General features: G+C 43.3%; 1 protein-coding gene across 2 annotated transcripts in view; it reads left to right on the plus strand.

Moving 5' to 3' along the window:
• Positions 1–19,240, plus strand: part of LOC116948137 (cell adhesion molecule DSCAM-like) — a 175,352-nt gene that overhangs the window by 144,965 nt on the left and 11,147 nt on the right. Inside the window, exons 24-31 of one of the 2 annotated variants that reach the window (XM_076071263.1) lie at positions 2,983–3,081; positions 5,713–5,901; positions 7,273–7,773; positions 10,381–10,560; positions 13,747–13,777; positions 16,063–16,181; positions 18,050–18,109; positions 18,717–18,941. In XM_076071263.1, coding sequence (XP_075927378.1) covers positions 2,983–3,081; positions 5,713–5,901; positions 7,273–7,773; positions 10,381–10,560; positions 13,747–13,777; positions 16,063–16,181; positions 18,050–18,109; positions 18,717–18,941 — 1,404 coding nt within the window. The remainder of the gene's footprint in view (positions 1–2,982; positions 3,082–5,712; positions 5,902–7,272; positions 7,774–10,380; positions 10,561–13,746; positions 13,778–16,062; positions 16,182–18,049; positions 18,110–18,716; positions 18,942–19,240) is intronic. The other variant, XM_076071264.1, reaches the window with a different exon arrangement.

Genomic DNA, 19,240 nt, shown 5'->3' on the forward strand with positions numbered 1-19,240 from the left:
GGGGCAAGTGCTGTTAGCGAGCACCTATCAAGGCCGGCACGGCACACGGGGGGGTGGGTGGCCGGCACTACGCCCGGCCGCTTTTGTCTCCCTCAGTGCCAATGTTTACACACCGCACCAAGGTACTCATGTCAGGCTGAGTTCACCTAGGGGAGGCCCAGAACCGGTTCAGATAATCATCACCGGTGTCGGTGGCCGTGAAGTGGGAATGGAACTCGGGTTGCCGAGTTTTGTAGTGCAGTGCGCTAACCACTACACTACCGCTCTCCATTACAAATCTGTCCACACGTGCACACGCACAACAAAGGCCAATGGCCTGTTGTGTTTCTGTTTGGTTGAGGCTGTCTCGGGACAGTACAAACGGCAACGTATTCATGCACGCACCAAAAAACTGGCGGGTATCACAAATGTCCTCCCTTCTTTTTGGAAATGGGTTTTCAAAAAAAGATGCTGAACACGAATTAATTAATAATTAGTGAACACTTCAGTTCATCCACTCTAATCTAGATTTCGCTCGCATGCGTGACCCATTTGGTAAATTTCCGCGCGCAACTTTACTTTTACATTTTCGCAAAATCACCGCGAGCGCATTAGCATTTGCAAATTAGTTGAAAACATTTCCCAATATGAGACTAGATTCAATTTAATGATTGCACAATTTCATTTGTAAGGGGGTAACTTGAAAAATATCTTTGTATATCAATTTCAGCTTGCTTAATTGGGTGCATATTTTTTTCCGCCTTTTTTATGTTGTTGAATTTTCAAACATTAAAGATGTTAAACCAGATATACAAACACAATAGTATCAGGAGCCATATTTTATCCATGCAAGGCCATTGGCTAAGGGCTGTGAGCAAGCATTTCCAAGGTTGGCACGGTAACAAAACGGCGGTTTATCTGCAACTCATCCATAGACTTTTTCATCCATTACTGATGTTTAAATTAAAATTAAATGTTACACTAGGCGCTCGTTTCAGGCTGAGTATACCTAGGGGAGGGTCTGGGTATGTTTACACTCTAATTAACACTTGCATGTGTGCATGCCCAGGAATAGAATGCAAATCACCAGGTTTCTGGTGTTCGTATTCATGTGAGAACCTGAGCCTCCATTCCCCAAACACACCCCAAGCCAAACAGATCCCTATAAAGCCCTGTATACTGTTGGGAGCCAGCGTTGTTAGTGAACACTGGTATGTATGTAAATATGTTGAACTTCTTTCACACCATATGTAACCAACCGTGCTAATCGGAGGTGGTGTGGGGGAAGGACAACAAACTAAAAACAAAAAGCAGTCCTAAGGAAATGAGTTTTCAATATATATTTAAAAGCACATAGCTCCAGTGGCTTCCTAATATCAGAAGAAAGAGCGTTCCAGACGGCTACAGAAGGGCATCTGAACACGTGCGATGCAACGACCGTCTTTGTTTGATGGCTAGCCAAAAGACACGTGATGGTTTATGTTCCTTGATGAGATCAGCCAAGGTAGTATGGTTCATTTGTAGAAAGCACTTGTGTATAATTAGTGGGCACCTGAGTGGCGAGATGTTTACTACCTCATTTGGTATGTAGGAGATCGTGGGTTCGATCCCAAACCTGACACCTGTATATTTGGAGTCTGCATGTTCTCCCCGTTGTCGCGTGGAATTTTATCCGGGTCCTCCCGTTTTTCCCTCCGCATTTAGAAACATGTGTTTTAGAGTATTTGGCTGCTATAAATTTCGACGTGATTTAGCCACTTGCGTTGAGCTATTATTTGTGGCCAAGTCGCTTCTGAAAAAGAGCTAGATAGCTTAGTGGGCTTTACCTGATAGTTTATAGTTTTATATTGAAGTGAAAATCTTTTAAAACTTGTGCAGCACAAGTGCTTAATTTTATCCAGAACAGTCCAACAAAGCTCGTGCTATATCCATCTCGCCATTATTTTGTACTCGTAAATTTTAAGAAAACTGTGCATGAGATCATAGAAGTATAAGGTGCAATAATGTAGGATTATTATGAATAGGTGTAACTTATACTCCAATGGCTTTCCAGAAAATATTGAGTGATAGAAAAAATTACGCCCTTGCATGGCGCAAAGAGCCAGCGCCATGCCCAGCCACTTTTGTCCTCCGATTGCTAACCTTTACGTGTCACACCAGGTGCTCATTGAATCCTGATTCAACCTAGGGGAGATACCACCTGCCACCGATGTTATTCCTGCTCATGAATCAAATCCAGGTCACTATAATCATCGTGCAGTGTGCTAACTGCTGCATCGCCACCACTCCCCATAACACACATACACTCGCTCATGCACGCCCGAATGCTTTCACACACGGCAAAAATATGACCACACGATGAGACTACTCAGCCCTTGTGTTGCAGTCATGAACAAATTCCCTGGCAACGGTCAATCCGCGCAAAGTTGCCCTTTAATTGACGCATGCGCGTGTCTCACTCTGTCAGGTCCATTGATCAGATTACAGTGACCACAAGGGCTGAAGAAATAAAGTAAACCGTTGTTTTTTTAGCATTCAGATTTATAATGTTGCATCAGGCTATTCCAATAAATACTTAGAATTCAGTTTTTTTCCCGTGTGAACAAAAAAAAAACACGCTCAGTGTGAAATGGTCTTCAACTTGTATGCAGATTAACAACACGTCCCTTAATAGTTTCAAAGTTTGTACGAGAGACGTTTGTGTGTGTGTGTATGTGCTCGTGTTTACGCGCGTATCTGGAGCGACGCTCGCATCAACGAGGAGAGTGTTTGACGGGTAGCTCAAACACAGGCAATGCATCTGACAGTCATATCAGTCCGGTTAACCCCACCACCCCTGGGCCTGTCCCGTGACCATCTACCAGCGGCACCTTTGACATTTCAAATGCCCTCATAGTGCCCAAGCATCGTGGCGACATCACCACCACTTGATGGAAAATGGCAGTGGTTGTTCGTTGTTGTTGTTGTTCTAAGTGTGTATGTGTGTGTGCGCGACCCCCACAGTGCCTCCTGACCAGCCCAGGCTGAGTGTTTCTAAAACGAGTGCCTCTTCTATCACTCTATCCTGGATCCCAGGAAACAATGGAGGAAGTCCTTTACGTGGTACGTATTGCTAACAGGCAGCATTCATTACAGAAGTGCTCCACCTTATCCCTGGTTTTTGGTTTAATTCGACTTGACTGACATTTCCAAAAGCTACTTTCATATATTTGTGTGTCTGTCTGTGTGTGTGTAAAAAAAACATGGCCACAGGCTGTGGACTTGAACGCCGATAAGAACTTGTTCATGCTGCCAGCTTACATATCTTCACGCGTGTTCTCGCCGGCAAAGTGGGCGAACAGACGTAAAGGGATGAACAAAGGCAGTGAAATGAAGGATTGTTACAGGAGTGAGCTGCACAGAAGCCGTTCAGGATCATGAGTGATGCTGTGGGCATGGTGAGATCATGAATACACATGGAAGAGCAAAGATGTCAGTGTTGTAAAAGTGTGTATATATATATAAGATGTGCAGCTGTGGCTGCTCATACAAAACGGACTGGCTGATCGCTTCATGTTGCAAATAGGTTCGTTTTTTGTGATGTAACGTGTGCTCTGAACTGAACGGCGTTTTACATGCCGATATGATGATCCATTGAGCCACATGTGTTTCCGCACAGTAATAATGACTTTTACTTTGCATAGCATCGTTATCGTGCATTGTCGCCTCAAAAGTTGCAATCACGGATTCACTCAGGCTTTTAATGGGAACATATGCAACAAGGTGTTTGGTCAATTTGATTTGCCATTAAGGCATATTCTAAGACGATCACTTGGGATGAATCTCACAATCGTAACAATCACAATAATTTGCGTTTATATAGCCTCATTCATTCAAATGGCATCTCTAAAAAAACGCAGCATTTTGAAGCTGCCACATAAACATCTTAAAACCCTCCGAAAAAAATGTTCGTCATAAAAGGTGTACGATGTCACCACAGACAATTAAGACTCCTCGCAGCCAAGAGCACGGAGGTGTGGGGAGTACAGCCGGAGCACAGTGGGCCACCATCACTCACTCGAGGACCCAAGCTCCCGACAGCCAAACAAGTCCAGGGAACAACGATAGCAATAATTCCATATCATATGAATCATTCCATGTAGGCTTAACATTTAAAATTATTGTCAATTTGTGATCATTTCAGTATTTTGTCTAGCGCCTGAAGGCAAAGCCTTAGAATGAGGCGATAGACCGTGAGCTCAAGAGTTTGCGTAGAGCGTATTTGTTTGCTGACCCCTCCCAGTGCTAAATAAAGGTTCTGGTAAATATTCTTCTTATATTGCTATATTATATACAATGCAATGAAATTCAGTGTAATCGATTTCAGTGTCGGTAGCTTTAACCATGCCATCCCCACCCCGACAGTTCTCATTGTATATATATAGTTCTCATTGTATTACATTCGCTTCGTTACTTAGTACCGACGTCTTCCCGTCCATGCACTCTCTCCTCTAAACCTAGATAACTGTCCTGAGCCCATTAAATCGTCCAGCATCCATCCCGTCCGTGCTGTCTACGAAAGCGCTAGGCTTCCTTGCTTCACAGCTTCCGAGTCTTTACGCTTGACCTGGGGATACATTGGAGATTCACTATCGCACTGTTGAAAAGATGTCCCCTGATGGAACTGATGGAAAGATGTGATTGTAACAAAAATCAAATGGCTAAAATATTTTATTTATTTTCGATGCTACTTTAATTTATATGGCGCTTTTATGTATCAGTCAATAAACGTTGCATATGTGTTGCAGTGCTAGCGTACAGTAGCTTTTGGTTGTATATTCTTAAAGATGCAATATTTGATTGTCATTTAAAAAATAAAATAGCACATCTTCATCACAGTAACATTTGTGCTTCCTCCAAATGATAAAGAAATAAGATTTCCAATCGTTTTTAAAATAATCATTTTAAATGCATTTCCGTGGTGATTCAGCTGTCTGCCTTTTACTATTCACCTATCCACCTATGGACATGCGTACCATGCTCACCGGGTCATGTAAAAAGGTGTCGTCATCACCATCAGCCATGGTCAATCCACTGCTAGATTAAATATTTTACCACCTCTCGCCATCCTGGGATGTAATAATCTACCTAGCGCCTTGCACTCGAGCTCACTCCATCGCTCCATCCCCTCGGTCGACGTCGCTCTCCGACACGTTTCATGTCTTGGTTGCCGTTCCATCTTTATTCTTGACCACCGTCCACCATCCCTTCTGGCCAGGATGTGTCCCAGCCAAGGGCTGCTTCATGCTCTTCACAGTTTGGTTTAATGACATTTGTTTACCTGCACACATTCTGTAAAACCCTGCGTTGCGATTTCTGTCTCCGAATGTGATTTGAAGCACGGATCTTACCCCATGCCTTTATTTACCCACTCTTTTCACTTTTTGTTCTAATTATTTTCATGTTTTTTTGTTTATTCTATTCACGATCATATTTCCGAACCATGTGTAACAGCAGGTAGTATGCACTGATATAAAATATTTGTTTTTTTTAAACAGCTTAGACAAGCAAAGAGTGCTGACTACAGTAACACAATGCACAGTCCATCGCTCAACACCAACATATATTCGCGTCCCCCCCACCTCGCTACTTGCGAACCGACAAACAAGCCCTCCGCCCGTCCATTTCTCATCGTCCAACGCCACGGCACCCCTAATGCGATGCGCAACCCCCCCCAACGTTTCTGTCCGCCAGGCTACCTGTTGCAGTACTCGGTTGACCGCAGCGAGCAGTGGGAGGAGATGGTCATCTCCCCGCACCAGAAGCGCTTCGCCCTGGAGCGGCTTCGCTGTGGCACGTGGTACAAGTTCACGCTGGCCGCGCGCAACGTCGTGGGCACTGGCCGCATCAGCGAGATCATCGAGGCCAAGACGCACGGCAGAGGTAGCGGGGGTTGTTGCGAGCGAGCGCGCGCCCGAAACTTTTGGGAGCGCAGCATTTCGACGCTCGGGAAGGGCTCTCGATCGATCGCGAAGCCGTGTCGGCCGGAGGGGACACGCAAAGCGAGGTGCTGCTCCGAGCCATCCGTTCTCCAGATGTCTCGCCTACCTGCATCTGCTTCATCTTTTGTAGTCTGTTGAACCTTCCACCTCTTTAAACCCGGTTCAGTCCTTTGTCTTAGTCGCCCAGCTTGTCTATAGCTGGATGACCAACATAATATATGCCTCTCAGTCTATATCGGTGCCTCTTAGACTAAAGCAATCTAGTTTGAACTCAGACATATGAATAGATTGCTTGAGTTCTTCCAGTTTTCATTGTTCTTTTGACATTTAAAAAATATATTCCTTTGTCCCGTAGGTGTCATCTCATAAGGTCAACTGTCCATTTGGAGCTCTCACAGAGCAGTGGCAACCCCACGTGATTGAGAATTGCCCATGGAAGGAGATAACGCAGAACTACTTCTGAGATCCACAACCTTTTATTGCCCAAATACTTGGATGTAAACTTTCCCACGTGCTACGCTGTAGATTAATGCGTATTGCATGGTAGTCAGTATTGGTGTTTTTAATCATAAAAGCTGGAATGTAGCTAAATTGTGTACACAAATCAACACATTTAAATATTTATTTGCATAGCATCCGAATGCAGGTACATCTCAAGATGCAGAACAAAGTTAAATATATATAAAGCCGAAACTAATTAATATTTTCCATTCACAACGATAATTATTGCTTTCAGTTACATTTATATTCAATAAATAAAAATATAATTAATTGGAATTGCCTAAAAAAATGTGAGCTACGGTCAGGCAACTAAATTGCGCGCAACCTCATTCACATCTTTGCTGAAAAAGCACGTGTGGATGCCTTATTTACGTACCATAATTAGAATTAAGCATTGCAGGAAGTCTCTTCTCTGCGAGTGTTCATTAGCGAGAGAATGTAGCTTGTATATTTTAAGGTTAACTGCGAGGACAAGCAGCCACGACGTACGCCCACACACTTAATTACTTAACATTTCCCCCGCAACTCCAAATTGAGAGCGATTTTTTTTTTTAACAAGCGGGACAGAAAACCCTCGCGCGCTGTCAGGTTAACTTCGCGGGGTTTTATTTTCGTACCGGCAAACTCGACGCCCACGTAAGCTAATCACCCGAATTCATCCGAATAGTTTGCTTCTTTGATTTCATCGTCGAGCAAAGCTGTGCACGCCGCGTTGCTCCGGGGGGCAACCCGGCGTGTCAAAATCCCACCCCCCCTTTTTTTTGTGTCACCCCCCGCCACCTCCCTCTCCCCTCTCTCTCCCCTCTCTCAGAACCGCACTTCGTCAAGGACGCCGAGTTGGTGCTGCCCATGAACGCGAGCGTGGTGCGCGTGAACCTGCGAGGCTGGGATGACGGCGGCTGCCCCATATCATCCCTGGCCCTCGAGTACCAGCCCAGCGGCGCCGGCGTCAACGCACCAGCCGGTCCAGGCGGCGGAGGAGGCGGCGGAGGCGGCGGAGGCGGCGGAGGCGGCGGAGGCGGAAACGGCGGCGGCATTGTCGGCGCCGGGGGCGCGAACCCGGGCGCCACGGGAACGGCCGCGGGGGCCGCCCTGCCGCCCGGCGGGGGCCCCGGCGCGGCCGCGGCCGGGGGCGCGGCGGGAGCGTCGAGCGCGACCTGGAGCCCGGTGCTGGAGACGTCGGACGCGGCCGCCCCCATCATGCTGGCCGGCCTGCTGGAGGCCACGTGGTATCGGCTGCGCATGCGCGCGTGCAACGCCGCCGGCTGCGCCGAGCACAGCGCCGACTTTGCGACGCTCAACTACGACGGGAGTAAGTTGTGGGAATCCACCGCCGTTGCGGTTGTCCACGAAGACAAAGACCCCCCCCCCCCGGATAGCCTTCACGGACCGTTGGGGCAAGTGCGGTTAGTGAGTAGCACTTATGAAGCCCAGCACGGCACACGGTTGTCCACATGCACAGTGCCCAGTCTTGCTGCTTTACAGCTCGATGTATTGTATCAGTTCCTGCATCTCTGCTCAAAATGAGCAGTCCTGAGCCAGTGTTGGCAAATCCCCATTCCGATTAGTACGGTTGACTACGTCCGGTGCTAAATAAGTTCAACATACATACATACAGGTCTACACATAGGACAAGCAATGTTGACCTCTCGACAGAGTGGTTCTCATGTTATCGACCGTAAAGGAATGATGGGCTGAGTCAACCCCTTTCATTTGCCAGCCGCTCGTTCTACCATTGCGCCATCTGGCCAGTTAGGATACAGGAAGGACAAATCTGGTAATTTATCCATATTTGGAAAACTTGTTTGTCATTGCACCGGAGGACATGACCTAGAGATTTAAAAAAAACTGGCAATGCCGTTTTTGCTTGGCATTAACCTACACTCACAAGCAATGTCGCTAGAACATTCAATGCTACACAAATTAATGGCACAGCACATTTAATGAGTAATGTTTTTATTGGACAAGGTCATGAATTAAGACATTGTTTACTTTCTGAAGAAAACAACTAAATAATAATAACATGAGCCAATAATGCTTCGACTGTATTTTTAGTTGGATGTTTTTATATATATAAGTACATTTAAGATACCGTAATGAGTAAAATTGTTTTTAATAAATGCTATTTGGTTAACAGCAGACAGGGCAATTATACTGATGCACGACACTGGAAAAGATGGTACACATCATCTAATCATCTAATTTTTCGTGAAATTACCATGATTAAATATAATGTTGTCATTCTTGTGTTATAGAAATAAATTAATTCTTTAAATTAATGAATACAAAAACTTGTGGCGAGATTTTTTTTTCCATTACAAATATTCTCTGGTGAATACAACTCTATGATTATTACTGATAATAGGGGTTTTCCCCTTTTTTCTGGCAACAAAACTGAAACCTTTTACAAGGAATCATGTGTGCACTAACCACAATACTTGTGGTCAAAATGCAAACAAAAAACAAACTATGATAATATATGTGTTGTCCTTGAAACTGATTGGTCCACACTGACTATGAACAGATAATAGACATTTTGTTTTATTTGATGTACCTTTTCTGTTTCCTTAACAATGGAATACATATTCAGCATTATAATTGTTTCATGAGTAGTGTTATTATTAATATTTTGCAACACTTTAATATATTTTTGACTCCTTTTACTTACCATTAATAAAAATAAACGACAAAGTTTATTTTGTTTAACCAGAGACCAGGATCATTTTTATTCGCAAGAGTGATTTAGGTAACCAAAATAACAAAATACATTACAAATAAAATAATAATGTGCACCAATGAAGCAAATTTAAATCACTGTACTGGTCAGAATTGGTTGGTAAACCGGGCAGGGGTACGGTTAGCAATCGAACTCAGGTCACCTAGTTCATAGCTTGGTATGTGAATCACTTGGGCCACTGCTCTACCCCCATGCTGCTCATCTTCATGATTTTGTGGTCATTGTTAAGTTTACTCTCTCAGAGATTTTTGCAATGGATAGATGAGTGCCACCACAAGGATTTAACTTTTCATTGTGATATTAGAAAGGAAAAAAACATTTTAAAACGAGCGATTCAACTATTGCCATCAAATTAGTAACTAATATTTTGTATACATACGTGCTTGCATCTTCATTGTGATTAATACAACTAGATGTCCTGTTTTGGCAGACTGCATAGCAGTGGCCAATAGTCGATTGGATAATTATTTGCAACCAAATTTAATTCAAAGCCATAACTAATGACTCATAGAATACAAAAAAAATCAGAGGCTGCCTCATTATGCTTGCCTAAAATTGGCTATGATTTGTCATTGAGTTTAATTTGTCATATCTGCTGCAGCATTTTTTTTTGTTCAACCCACCCCACCCCACGACACACGGGGAATACGTAGCTAGGTTTAAAATTTACAACAGTGACTGCGTTGGGAAGAAGGCCATCTCCGCTGTGATGATTTATAATGCGTCATCTCCAGCATGGGATGTTGCAAGCCAGGCTGTGCAGGGAATGGAACGGCTGGCGGGGGTATGCTTGTTCGGCGGGCGACTATGGACAGCTGTAAGTGAAGGAATTTGCATCGAAGAGGTGGCGGTTGATGGTGCTTGCCACTTAGAAAAAAAAATTGCTCTATGTTCTTTATACGGTTTACAATGGAACTTGCTCCCCTTATCAACAAAAACACCACCCACCCATATACTCACAATTTTGCGTTTTTTTTACTATGTTTACACGAACACAAAACTGTTCGCACGTACGTTTTTGCATTCGTTTGCCTCTCTCTCCGCGATCGTGCCCTCGCCAACGCGCGTTGTACATTTACACGTTTAACAAAACCCGTTGTCTTTGTGAAAGAGGAAGAAAATAACATAACACGAGCCACTGCAACTGGCCATGACGACGCCAACCCGTTTCTCCACCCCAAGGCACCATCCCGCCGCTCCTGAAGGCGACGGTGAAGGTGAACAATGAGAACCTGTCACCGAGCCAGGAGCTGCGGCTGCTGCTCATCGTGTCTTGCCTGCTGGGCCTCGGTCTGCTCACGCTGGCTCTGCTCGTCTACGTCCGCCGCCGCCGCCGGCAGCAGAGGCTCAAGCGTCTGCGAGGCAAGCGCCGCCCCCGGTTCTCCCATCGTGGGCACGTGGCAGTGGCTCGCTGACCCCCACCCCCCCCCCCCGCAGCCCCGCACAAACCACACAGTGGGTAAATAGCCAAGGAAAAGGGGTAGCCCTGCAGAGGCACAACGGCCTCCACTATCGATGGAGCTCTAGGGTGGAACTCCTCTAATTGGATTTTTGGTCTACTCTTCCACGTTGGCCAGATGTCTCGGGTGGGAGTACCCACACTTCACGACCTTCCGATCAACGAACGGCGGTGTACACGTTTATACTTTTGGGTGAAGAGAAGTGGAGGGGGATTTAAGAAACTTGCACCATTTTCGTGAGAATTTTATTGTGTTATTTTATTTTATCAATTTATTATTTTATTCTCGTTCTACGTGACTTTACCGAAAGAACCAAAGAAGTTGCACCATTGTTTAAACTTCCTGGCCCTGGAGATTGAATCGAACCAGCGATCGTTGCATTGCAGTGTGCCAACCGTTACACTGGGGCAGCATCCCACCATAGTGAGTAACAAGTGCAATAATGATATAATTACAATGCTACGGCATTGACTTCACCATGGCCGCTATGTTCCAGATGGCTGCATGAAAGAAAAAATGGTGAACTTTCCAAGAGAATCGTTTTTGGTTTAGATTTCCACACTGATGCATTATTTTTCTTATTATTATCAAGCATTGCCCCCGAATTCCATTTATCAATTGATCACTTTCATGTATTACCAGCTGCTGGAAAATGTGATTTCGCATATTCTTGTTTTCTTATGCTGGAGCCATGAGTTCCCATTGTGCCACTAATGTAAAATCTTCAGCAGATGAATTACACTATAGCACTGAACTGTTTTCCTCGTTACCCCAGAGATTGATCGATATAGCAAGCTGCCATAACTTCCATATTTACTTTGCATATTTATTTAACACAACCTTCATTCGCTCAGTCGTAATTGTTTTGTGCATCTCGGAAACCTGCCCCATTGTTTCAACTGCCTTGTACGGGAAAGATGATATGATACTGGCGACTTCTGGAACGCAAGTGCAATGTACTAACCATTCCATCGAGGCTGCCCCCTGTATACATATATACACACACATTACACAATGATGCCAGCAGCACAAGTGCTTCACTGGGAAGGGAACTATGAAGCAGTTAGAAATCTTTTTGCTTATTATTGAATCAAAGGCAGTTTGATGGCAGCAATTTACGGATGCAAGAACGATGCATGAACGCACGCCAGTTACTCATTGGCCACGCTATTATAGACTTTTTTTGATTGAGAATAGAACCTGTAATTGGAATGTGCATCTGACAGGTGGAATTTGCCCAGTAATTCCATAAGAAGTAACGTGCTCGGAATTAATATAAGCCATGCAAATCAGACGCTGCCGTGGATGTGATTACATATTCACGACAATCTTGATCACTGCCAGAATGGAGGCTGTTGTTGTGCATGCACCAACGTTTATTGTTTCCAATTGTGTCCATAGGATGAATCATATTTTTTTCACGTTCCAAACAAATACTTTGCATAACCTAAAATAACAAAACACGATGACAATAAAGAATAACCTTGCAGTGACATGAAAAGAGTAAGATTACTCTACACACTGTTTGAAAATATGTTTGCAATTCTAATGAGTATGTGCAGGCTGGGTATAATAATGCATCGACTCGTCAATTAATATTCATTCATCTTACAATACATGGAGTAGAATTTCTCTTGTAAGAATCAACGTTTTTAGCATTGGGTTTAAGTAACCCTGCATTGGGTTCAAACAACAAACAAAAGCTCTAATTGATTCTAAAATTACATCATCACCCTGATTCGCAGCGATGTATTGAATCACCCGGATTGGTATGCAATGTAAGTCCCACAATATCTTGAGGGGACGTGTTAGTGCAACGGTTGCCAGCAACCGTCATCAGCAACAAGTTAACCACGAGCAACTGTGGCAACTTGGCGAGCAACCCATATAGCAGGGTGTCTGCTTAACAAACGCACCACATCACACACACACAGCATCACATCCAGATCCCACTCAGGCATTGCCACAACACTGCCATGTTGTTGATGAAAATAACTCTCTGCAATCTGATTGGAAGTCACCAACCCAGTTGCCCACGAAGGGGAACTGCAATCAGATGTTTTCGTTCGCTTTTTTGGGCAACAAGATTTTCACAATTTTGAAATGCCACGGGCAAACGTTGGCAGTGGTAACTGCCAGCGATGATTGTGGCCTAAAATTGACCCAGTAGATGATGGCCTTGATAGGCAGCACAGGGCACTATATATATGAGTGTTCATGGTAAACACTACAATAGATTGTACTATTATGTAGTTGCTCTTTATGCAGTGTTTACAACAACAACAACAAAACTCAGACGATAATAAAGATCATTAGGCAATCAAGCTAGCTCAAGGATAAACAAATAGGGTTTATAATTTGCCTTAAGAGATGTGACCGTACGTGCATTTGTTGATTTGATTTGGGGCAGAGTTTTTAAAAGCAGGGCGCAAACTAACAAACTAAAGGCCCTTGCCCGTTATGATTTGAAATACCTTCTCAGAACCACTGAATTTGAACGACTTCCAGGAAATACAGAACTGTGGTATACACAACAATTATTGCAATATGCATGACTACAAAGTGTACATTTACAACTATTGCTATTTATCTTTTACGTCTTTCGTGACTGCAGGAATCCATACGCTTTGGTTCTTTCGGTAAAGTCACGTAGGTATAATATATATATAGGTATATATACCTACGCGACTTTGCCGAAAGAACCAAAGAGTATATTTTACGTGTTTCCGTCATGCCTTCGTTGCACGCACATAATTCGAAAGTGATTCCGAGGTGGCGTCATGCTGTCGGCGAATTATAATTCTTTTCACGTGTTTTCTGTCTCAGGAGTCCTCGTGTTTTTTTTTTTAGCTTCCTCGTAACATTGATTCGGTTCAGTTCAGCCACTTCCCAATGCAAATGCACGTAAGAGTCATTTCCAATGCACAAATAATAATTTACAGTGACATGGCGGCTTCGTAACAAATTCAATACTCGATTTAATTACGAGCTACATGTTTTTTTTTGGAATCGCTTTCCTTGCTGTTGTTCTTTTTTTTTAATGAAATGTCATTTTAACTTTGCTCTGCTTTATTTTATGTTTGAACAGACGCGAAAAGTCTTGCGGAGATGCTGATAAGGTAACTGCTCAGGAATATTTCCCGTTTGATCACGAAGTCCTCTGTAACCAGATCCACTAAGGATATTTTCCTTGTTCTCTTGATGGTGATTCATGTTGCTTTGATGTCACTTACCCCTTCGACGGAAAGAAAGACATCGGGGTCTGCATGTCGTCCTCATTACCACAATTTCTCTCAATAGACTCGGAACTGCTTCATGATTTTCCCCGGGCATTCACCCCAGAAGCTTTATATATTTTTTTTGCGTGTGGCAGATAACTCATTTGGTGCGCGATCATAAAAAAAGCGAATTGTTATGAAAACACCAATTAAGTTATTGCCACATTCAAAACGTAATTCCTTCCTCATTTCACACTTACATCCCTTTTTTATTCTTGCTCTGAATGTCACTCCAGGAGATTTGGGTAAACCGATTTTCCAGCATGATTCATTTCTATTAAATGCCGCGCCACGCAGCTTATCTGGAAATCTGGCAAGCAGTTCAAAACATAATGTAATGACTACTCCATAACTTGATTTGGTGCTTTCGTGACTGCAGGAATTACTCGTTGGTTTTTTCGGTAAAGTCACGTAGAAATAATAAATAATAATAAATAAAATTATATAATAGTATACATTTCGATTGCAACGCAAGCAATCATCATCAGGTATAGAAGAGCTAAATTTAAGAGAGAGAGAAGAAGCACAGAGAGATGGAGAAGCACATCAAATTGTTTCCAAATTTTACTTAATCTTGTTCAAGTTGATGTGCTTCTCCATCTCTCTGTGTTTCCCCTCTCTCTCTTAAATTTAGCTCTTCTATACCTGATGATGATTGCTTGCGTTGCAATCGAAACGTCGTATGTATACTATTATGTAATTTTATTCTATTATTATTTCTCATTTATACGTGGCTTTACCGAAAAAAACAATGAGTGACTACTCCATAATACAGATTAGTAATTTATATTTAGGTTTTTTTAAGCATTCATTGTTATTTTTTCTCTCTCCATAAAAAAAATCTTAGTTACTACAGCACATTTCTTTGCGGGGAGAAAAATACACTCTGCCGTTGTACAATATACAATATAACCTGAAAGTTATTTCGAGAATGGCTCAAAAAAAGTGTTCATTCTTGTAACAAAAGTGTACTGCCTGGAGGACAGTGAAGCGCCTGTATGTTGCAGCACAGTAAGTAGGTTGCCAATCTATGCGAGTGTTCCTCCCAATCAGAAATTACCAATACATCCATAGGCGGCAGGCTGCTAGCGCTGACAGGGCTTAGCGCGCTAAAACATTCGCCAGCTTACATTTAAACACAGCTTACAGAGGTAAAACCTCTCAAAGCTGGACCCGGCGAGAGAGCACAAGGTCTCCACTAGCCGAGCACGTGGTGGACTGACGCAGTCCGTGAACCCGTGCAATTACATTTTTGTTAGATGATTGATATCCAAAAACAGGGGTCCACGAGGTCACCACCAGCAGAGCACGTGGTGGACTGACGCAGTCCGTGAACCCTTGCCCTCGGCCATGTCAGTCAACTGCCAACTGTGCTCGTGGAAACCTTTGGCTCCCTTGCTTTCTGAGTATGAATTAAAAAAAATATATATTTACATTAAATGTTTTCAAAAAGCAATTCATTTATTACAAATATATATATTCAGCTCCTCCAAAAGCATTTATTTTGGCCTCTCTCAAAGAATACATCCCAAAAGTAGGACCCTCCTAAAAAAAAGTGATATTCAGTGTAACAGTCTCGTGTAAAAAAAATATATATATACACCTGACTACATCATTAGACCTCCTTTGCCAGTACCAAAATATAATAATAGGGGTTTTCCCCTTTTTTCTGGCAACAAAACTGAAACCTTTTTACAAGGATTCATGTCTGCATTAACCACAATACCTGCAAAAGGCCTTTTGGCGTCATCTGGTCGAGCACCAATTGGGTCGAGGCTCAAAAGAAAGCCGTCCATTGGTGTGGACCAATCAGTTTCAAGGACAATGCATATATTATCATAGTATGTTTTTTGTTTGCATTTTGACTGCAGGTATTGTGGTTGATGCAGACATGAATCCTTGTAAAAAAAAGGTTTCAGTTTTGTTGCCAGAAAAAAAGGGGAAAAACCCTATTCTAATACACCTGACTGTTCAGATCAGGAGTAAAGATGCATTACTCTGTTTACGCTCTTCCGCTTTCGTATTGTTGCTTCATCCTTCCTTCCCCGATGCAATGCTGTCACCTGCTCCTGGCGAGAAAAATCCATCTTTGCACAACTGAATTGGCGCGTGCCTCTCGTTTGCAGCAAAAACTCGCGCCCCGTGGACACGCCGGTGAAGAGGGAGCAGCAGACTCCACGAATCCACATCGACGTCCCCCGGGGGCAGCTTCTGATTGAGAACAAGGACAGCACGGAGCAGCTCGGTCAGTGGAAAGCCGAAACACGCGGCGGCGCAGCAAATGGCAGCGCAGGCCAAACGACAACGGCGCGTTTTATTTCTATTTTTTTCAAAGGGGACTTTGTCGACCCAGCGAGTGCGTCATCTGTAGCCATCGCGCACAGCTCTGGGTCCCCACGCTGCCCGTTAGTTTTTGCGACGCATGCGGACCCTACCGCGTTGTAAATGTCAGGCATCCGATCGGACCTTAATTTGCAATGTTTTCGAATAGATTATTGAAGTGCTGCACACTTGTGGGAATATCTCACGTCAATTAGGGCAAGGTAGAGATGACAGATTTTTAGAGTTATATTCTTGGTTCTTTCGGTAAAGTCACTTTACCGAAAGAATATGAATCCCTGCAGTCACGAAAGCTTTAAATCAAGATTTAAGAGTTGTAAATAGTAGATGTTGCCTCATCTGTGGAAGCTATTCATAGCTTCATATATATATGTGAAGGACTTACATTCACAGTTATGTGGACATTTATTCCTATTTGCTTATAGAATGTTGTTGAATTTATGTAAATATTGTAGCAAGTGGTTTTCACTTGAGGTAACTATTTACAGGATATTGTTAGCATATTTCAGAATAGGGGGAAAGCTCACAACAAAATGTTTACATTATTTAACATTGTGGGAAAATAAATGTTTGCCTTGTTTTCCTATTTTTAATATTTGTGTTGCCAAGTGATTTACTAAACAGTGATGACCATCATTTGTGAGTTGGTGATTATATGCTTAATATCATGTTATTGGCTAGAAGTGGATAATCAGATGAGAATGTGTTTTTTATATATTATGGTAATATGTTCATGCAATTGTGAAACATATCGTGTCTTGTGTCATAATCTGTTTTATTTATTTATCTTTTTGGTGTTCATTATAACGTACTAATTTGGCAGTAATAACTTTGTAAATATTTGTAATGATCTTTTTTTTCTTGGGGGGATGCTAGAATCCTGTCTAAAGCCAAGAACTAGATAATTTATGGGTCAACATGTTACCTCATCTTCTTGAATACTAACTTAGTATTTCAACATAATCACAACTTTCTAAAGAACAGAAATTTGCACACAACCCACTTGGTTATACTTAACAGCTGAGCAGGTGGTCCAAACAACTGTGGTCTTTATTCAAATTAACATTCTTGTAATGATGTGGAACAGTTGGTGCTCAATTACTTTAATGATCTGGGCTTGTACCAACTGTTCATCAGCCCACGTTGTAACCTTGATCACATATCAGACCTGTTCCCACCTGGCCAATGGGCTTGGCATTTTGGCATTTTCGTGCAACATTGTTTATTTAATGCATGTCCTGCCCCCAGGTGTGTCTTCTTGGCATATGTGTTGTTATTTGTTCCTGATGCCAACTACCCTAATTTAACACCAAGCAATTGCACTGACTTGTGCCAACTAACACGCTGCCTTGGGGGTATAAGATTTAATCATTGTAATTTTGGTCCCCAAAAAAAACCCGCATTAGAAAGCCAAAAGAACATTTCCCAAAGTGCCCGAATTAACATGATGAAGACCACACACAGTTTGTGTATATCACAGTTTAATGGGGTTTTTTTTTACAAATCCAGAAGGATGGGCCTGAAGGAAAGCCTGTGTCCGATGGAGGCAATCATATTTTCATTCATTTAAAAAAAGTCTTTTACTTTTACATTATTTACTCTGTTTTAACCTAGTCGTGTAAATGTGTCAAAGATTGTGTCGGTGAAACAAACGAGAGGCGATTATGCAACAGGAGAATGGTGTGAAAATGTTTACATTTTTTTTCCGCCAAAAAAGTACTTAATGTTGGCATTGATTTATTTCTCATTTTTAATCACTGTCGCCGATCACAGGCCCAGAGGCCCAAAACATCAATCGGCCAGCAACAAACAGCACTATCAAAGATGTAATAGGTAAGAGTTAACACGTTTCATGAAATTGAGCAGGCCTGTAACAGCTTGGGAGAATACACAATGGTAGTGGGGGGAGAGGATTTCAAAGTTGAACAGTGCGAGGGAAAAATCAGAAGCAGAAGTGCTGTTCCAACATAGTTACAACATAGTAACAACATAGTTTCGACATTGAAACAACATAGTAACATTGTAAAAACATAGTAACATTGTAACAACATAGTAACAACAACGAAATCGTATGAACGACGCAATAATCTAATGGGGTTTTTATTTTAAGACTTCTTGGGCCTCATACTTATATTTGCCGGTGCTACTCCTGTCTGGTGAGGGAATTGTGCTGTGTCGAACGTATCTTCGTGGGGCAACAGAGAGTATTGATAATTTAGCCATTTATTGAATATTTACAATAGATCTCTTTACTCGGGGAATAGCTGCTGTCTGAATGTCCTATATTTACAGGGGGCCTACGTTTGGTTCTGCATGGGAATATATTACCTCCCTATCGCTAGCCACCGAGGGTGAATTTAGCGATGACAACCATCGCTGTGGTCCCGCCGTTGTCGACGCAACGTCCCCCCCCCCCCCACGTGTGTGTGCTGTGCCACAGAGGGGGACGACAAGTCGACCATTCTCCTCACGGACTCCGATTACAGTCAGGCTGGGAAGTCACGGACGTACAGCGGGGGGCACACCTTGCCTCACCCCCATCCTCACCCCCATCCTCACCCCCATCCTCACCCGCACCCTCACCCCCATCCTCACCCTCACCCAGCTCCAGCTGCAGGACCCGTCGACACGCTCATCGATACCTCCAACACACGACCGGGCACAAGTACGTGCGTGTGTGTGCGTGTGTTTGTTCGTGTGTATGTGTGCGGGGAGCGGTAGTGTAGCGGTTAGTGTGCTCGGCTATGAACCCAATCACCCGAGTTCGATCACCGCTCACGGCCAACACCAGTGACGATTATTTGAACCGGTCCTGGGCCTCCCCTAGATCGACTCGGCTCAAATGAGCACATGGTGTGGTGTGTAAACATCGCCACTGGGGAGACAAAAGCGGCCGAGCGTGGTGTTGGCCACCCACCTCGTCATGTGCCGTTCCATCCTTCATAGGTGCTTGTTAAGGCTATA

This window comes from Petromyzon marinus, chromosome 32 (assembly GCF_048934315.1).
Source record: "Petromyzon marinus isolate PM22_M1 ecotype Great Lakes invasive population chromosome 32, UKy_Petmar_22M1.pri1.0, whole genome shotgun sequence".
Taxonomy (NCBI): domain Eukaryota; kingdom Metazoa; phylum Chordata; class Hyperoartia; order Petromyzontiformes; family Petromyzontidae; genus Petromyzon; species Petromyzon marinus.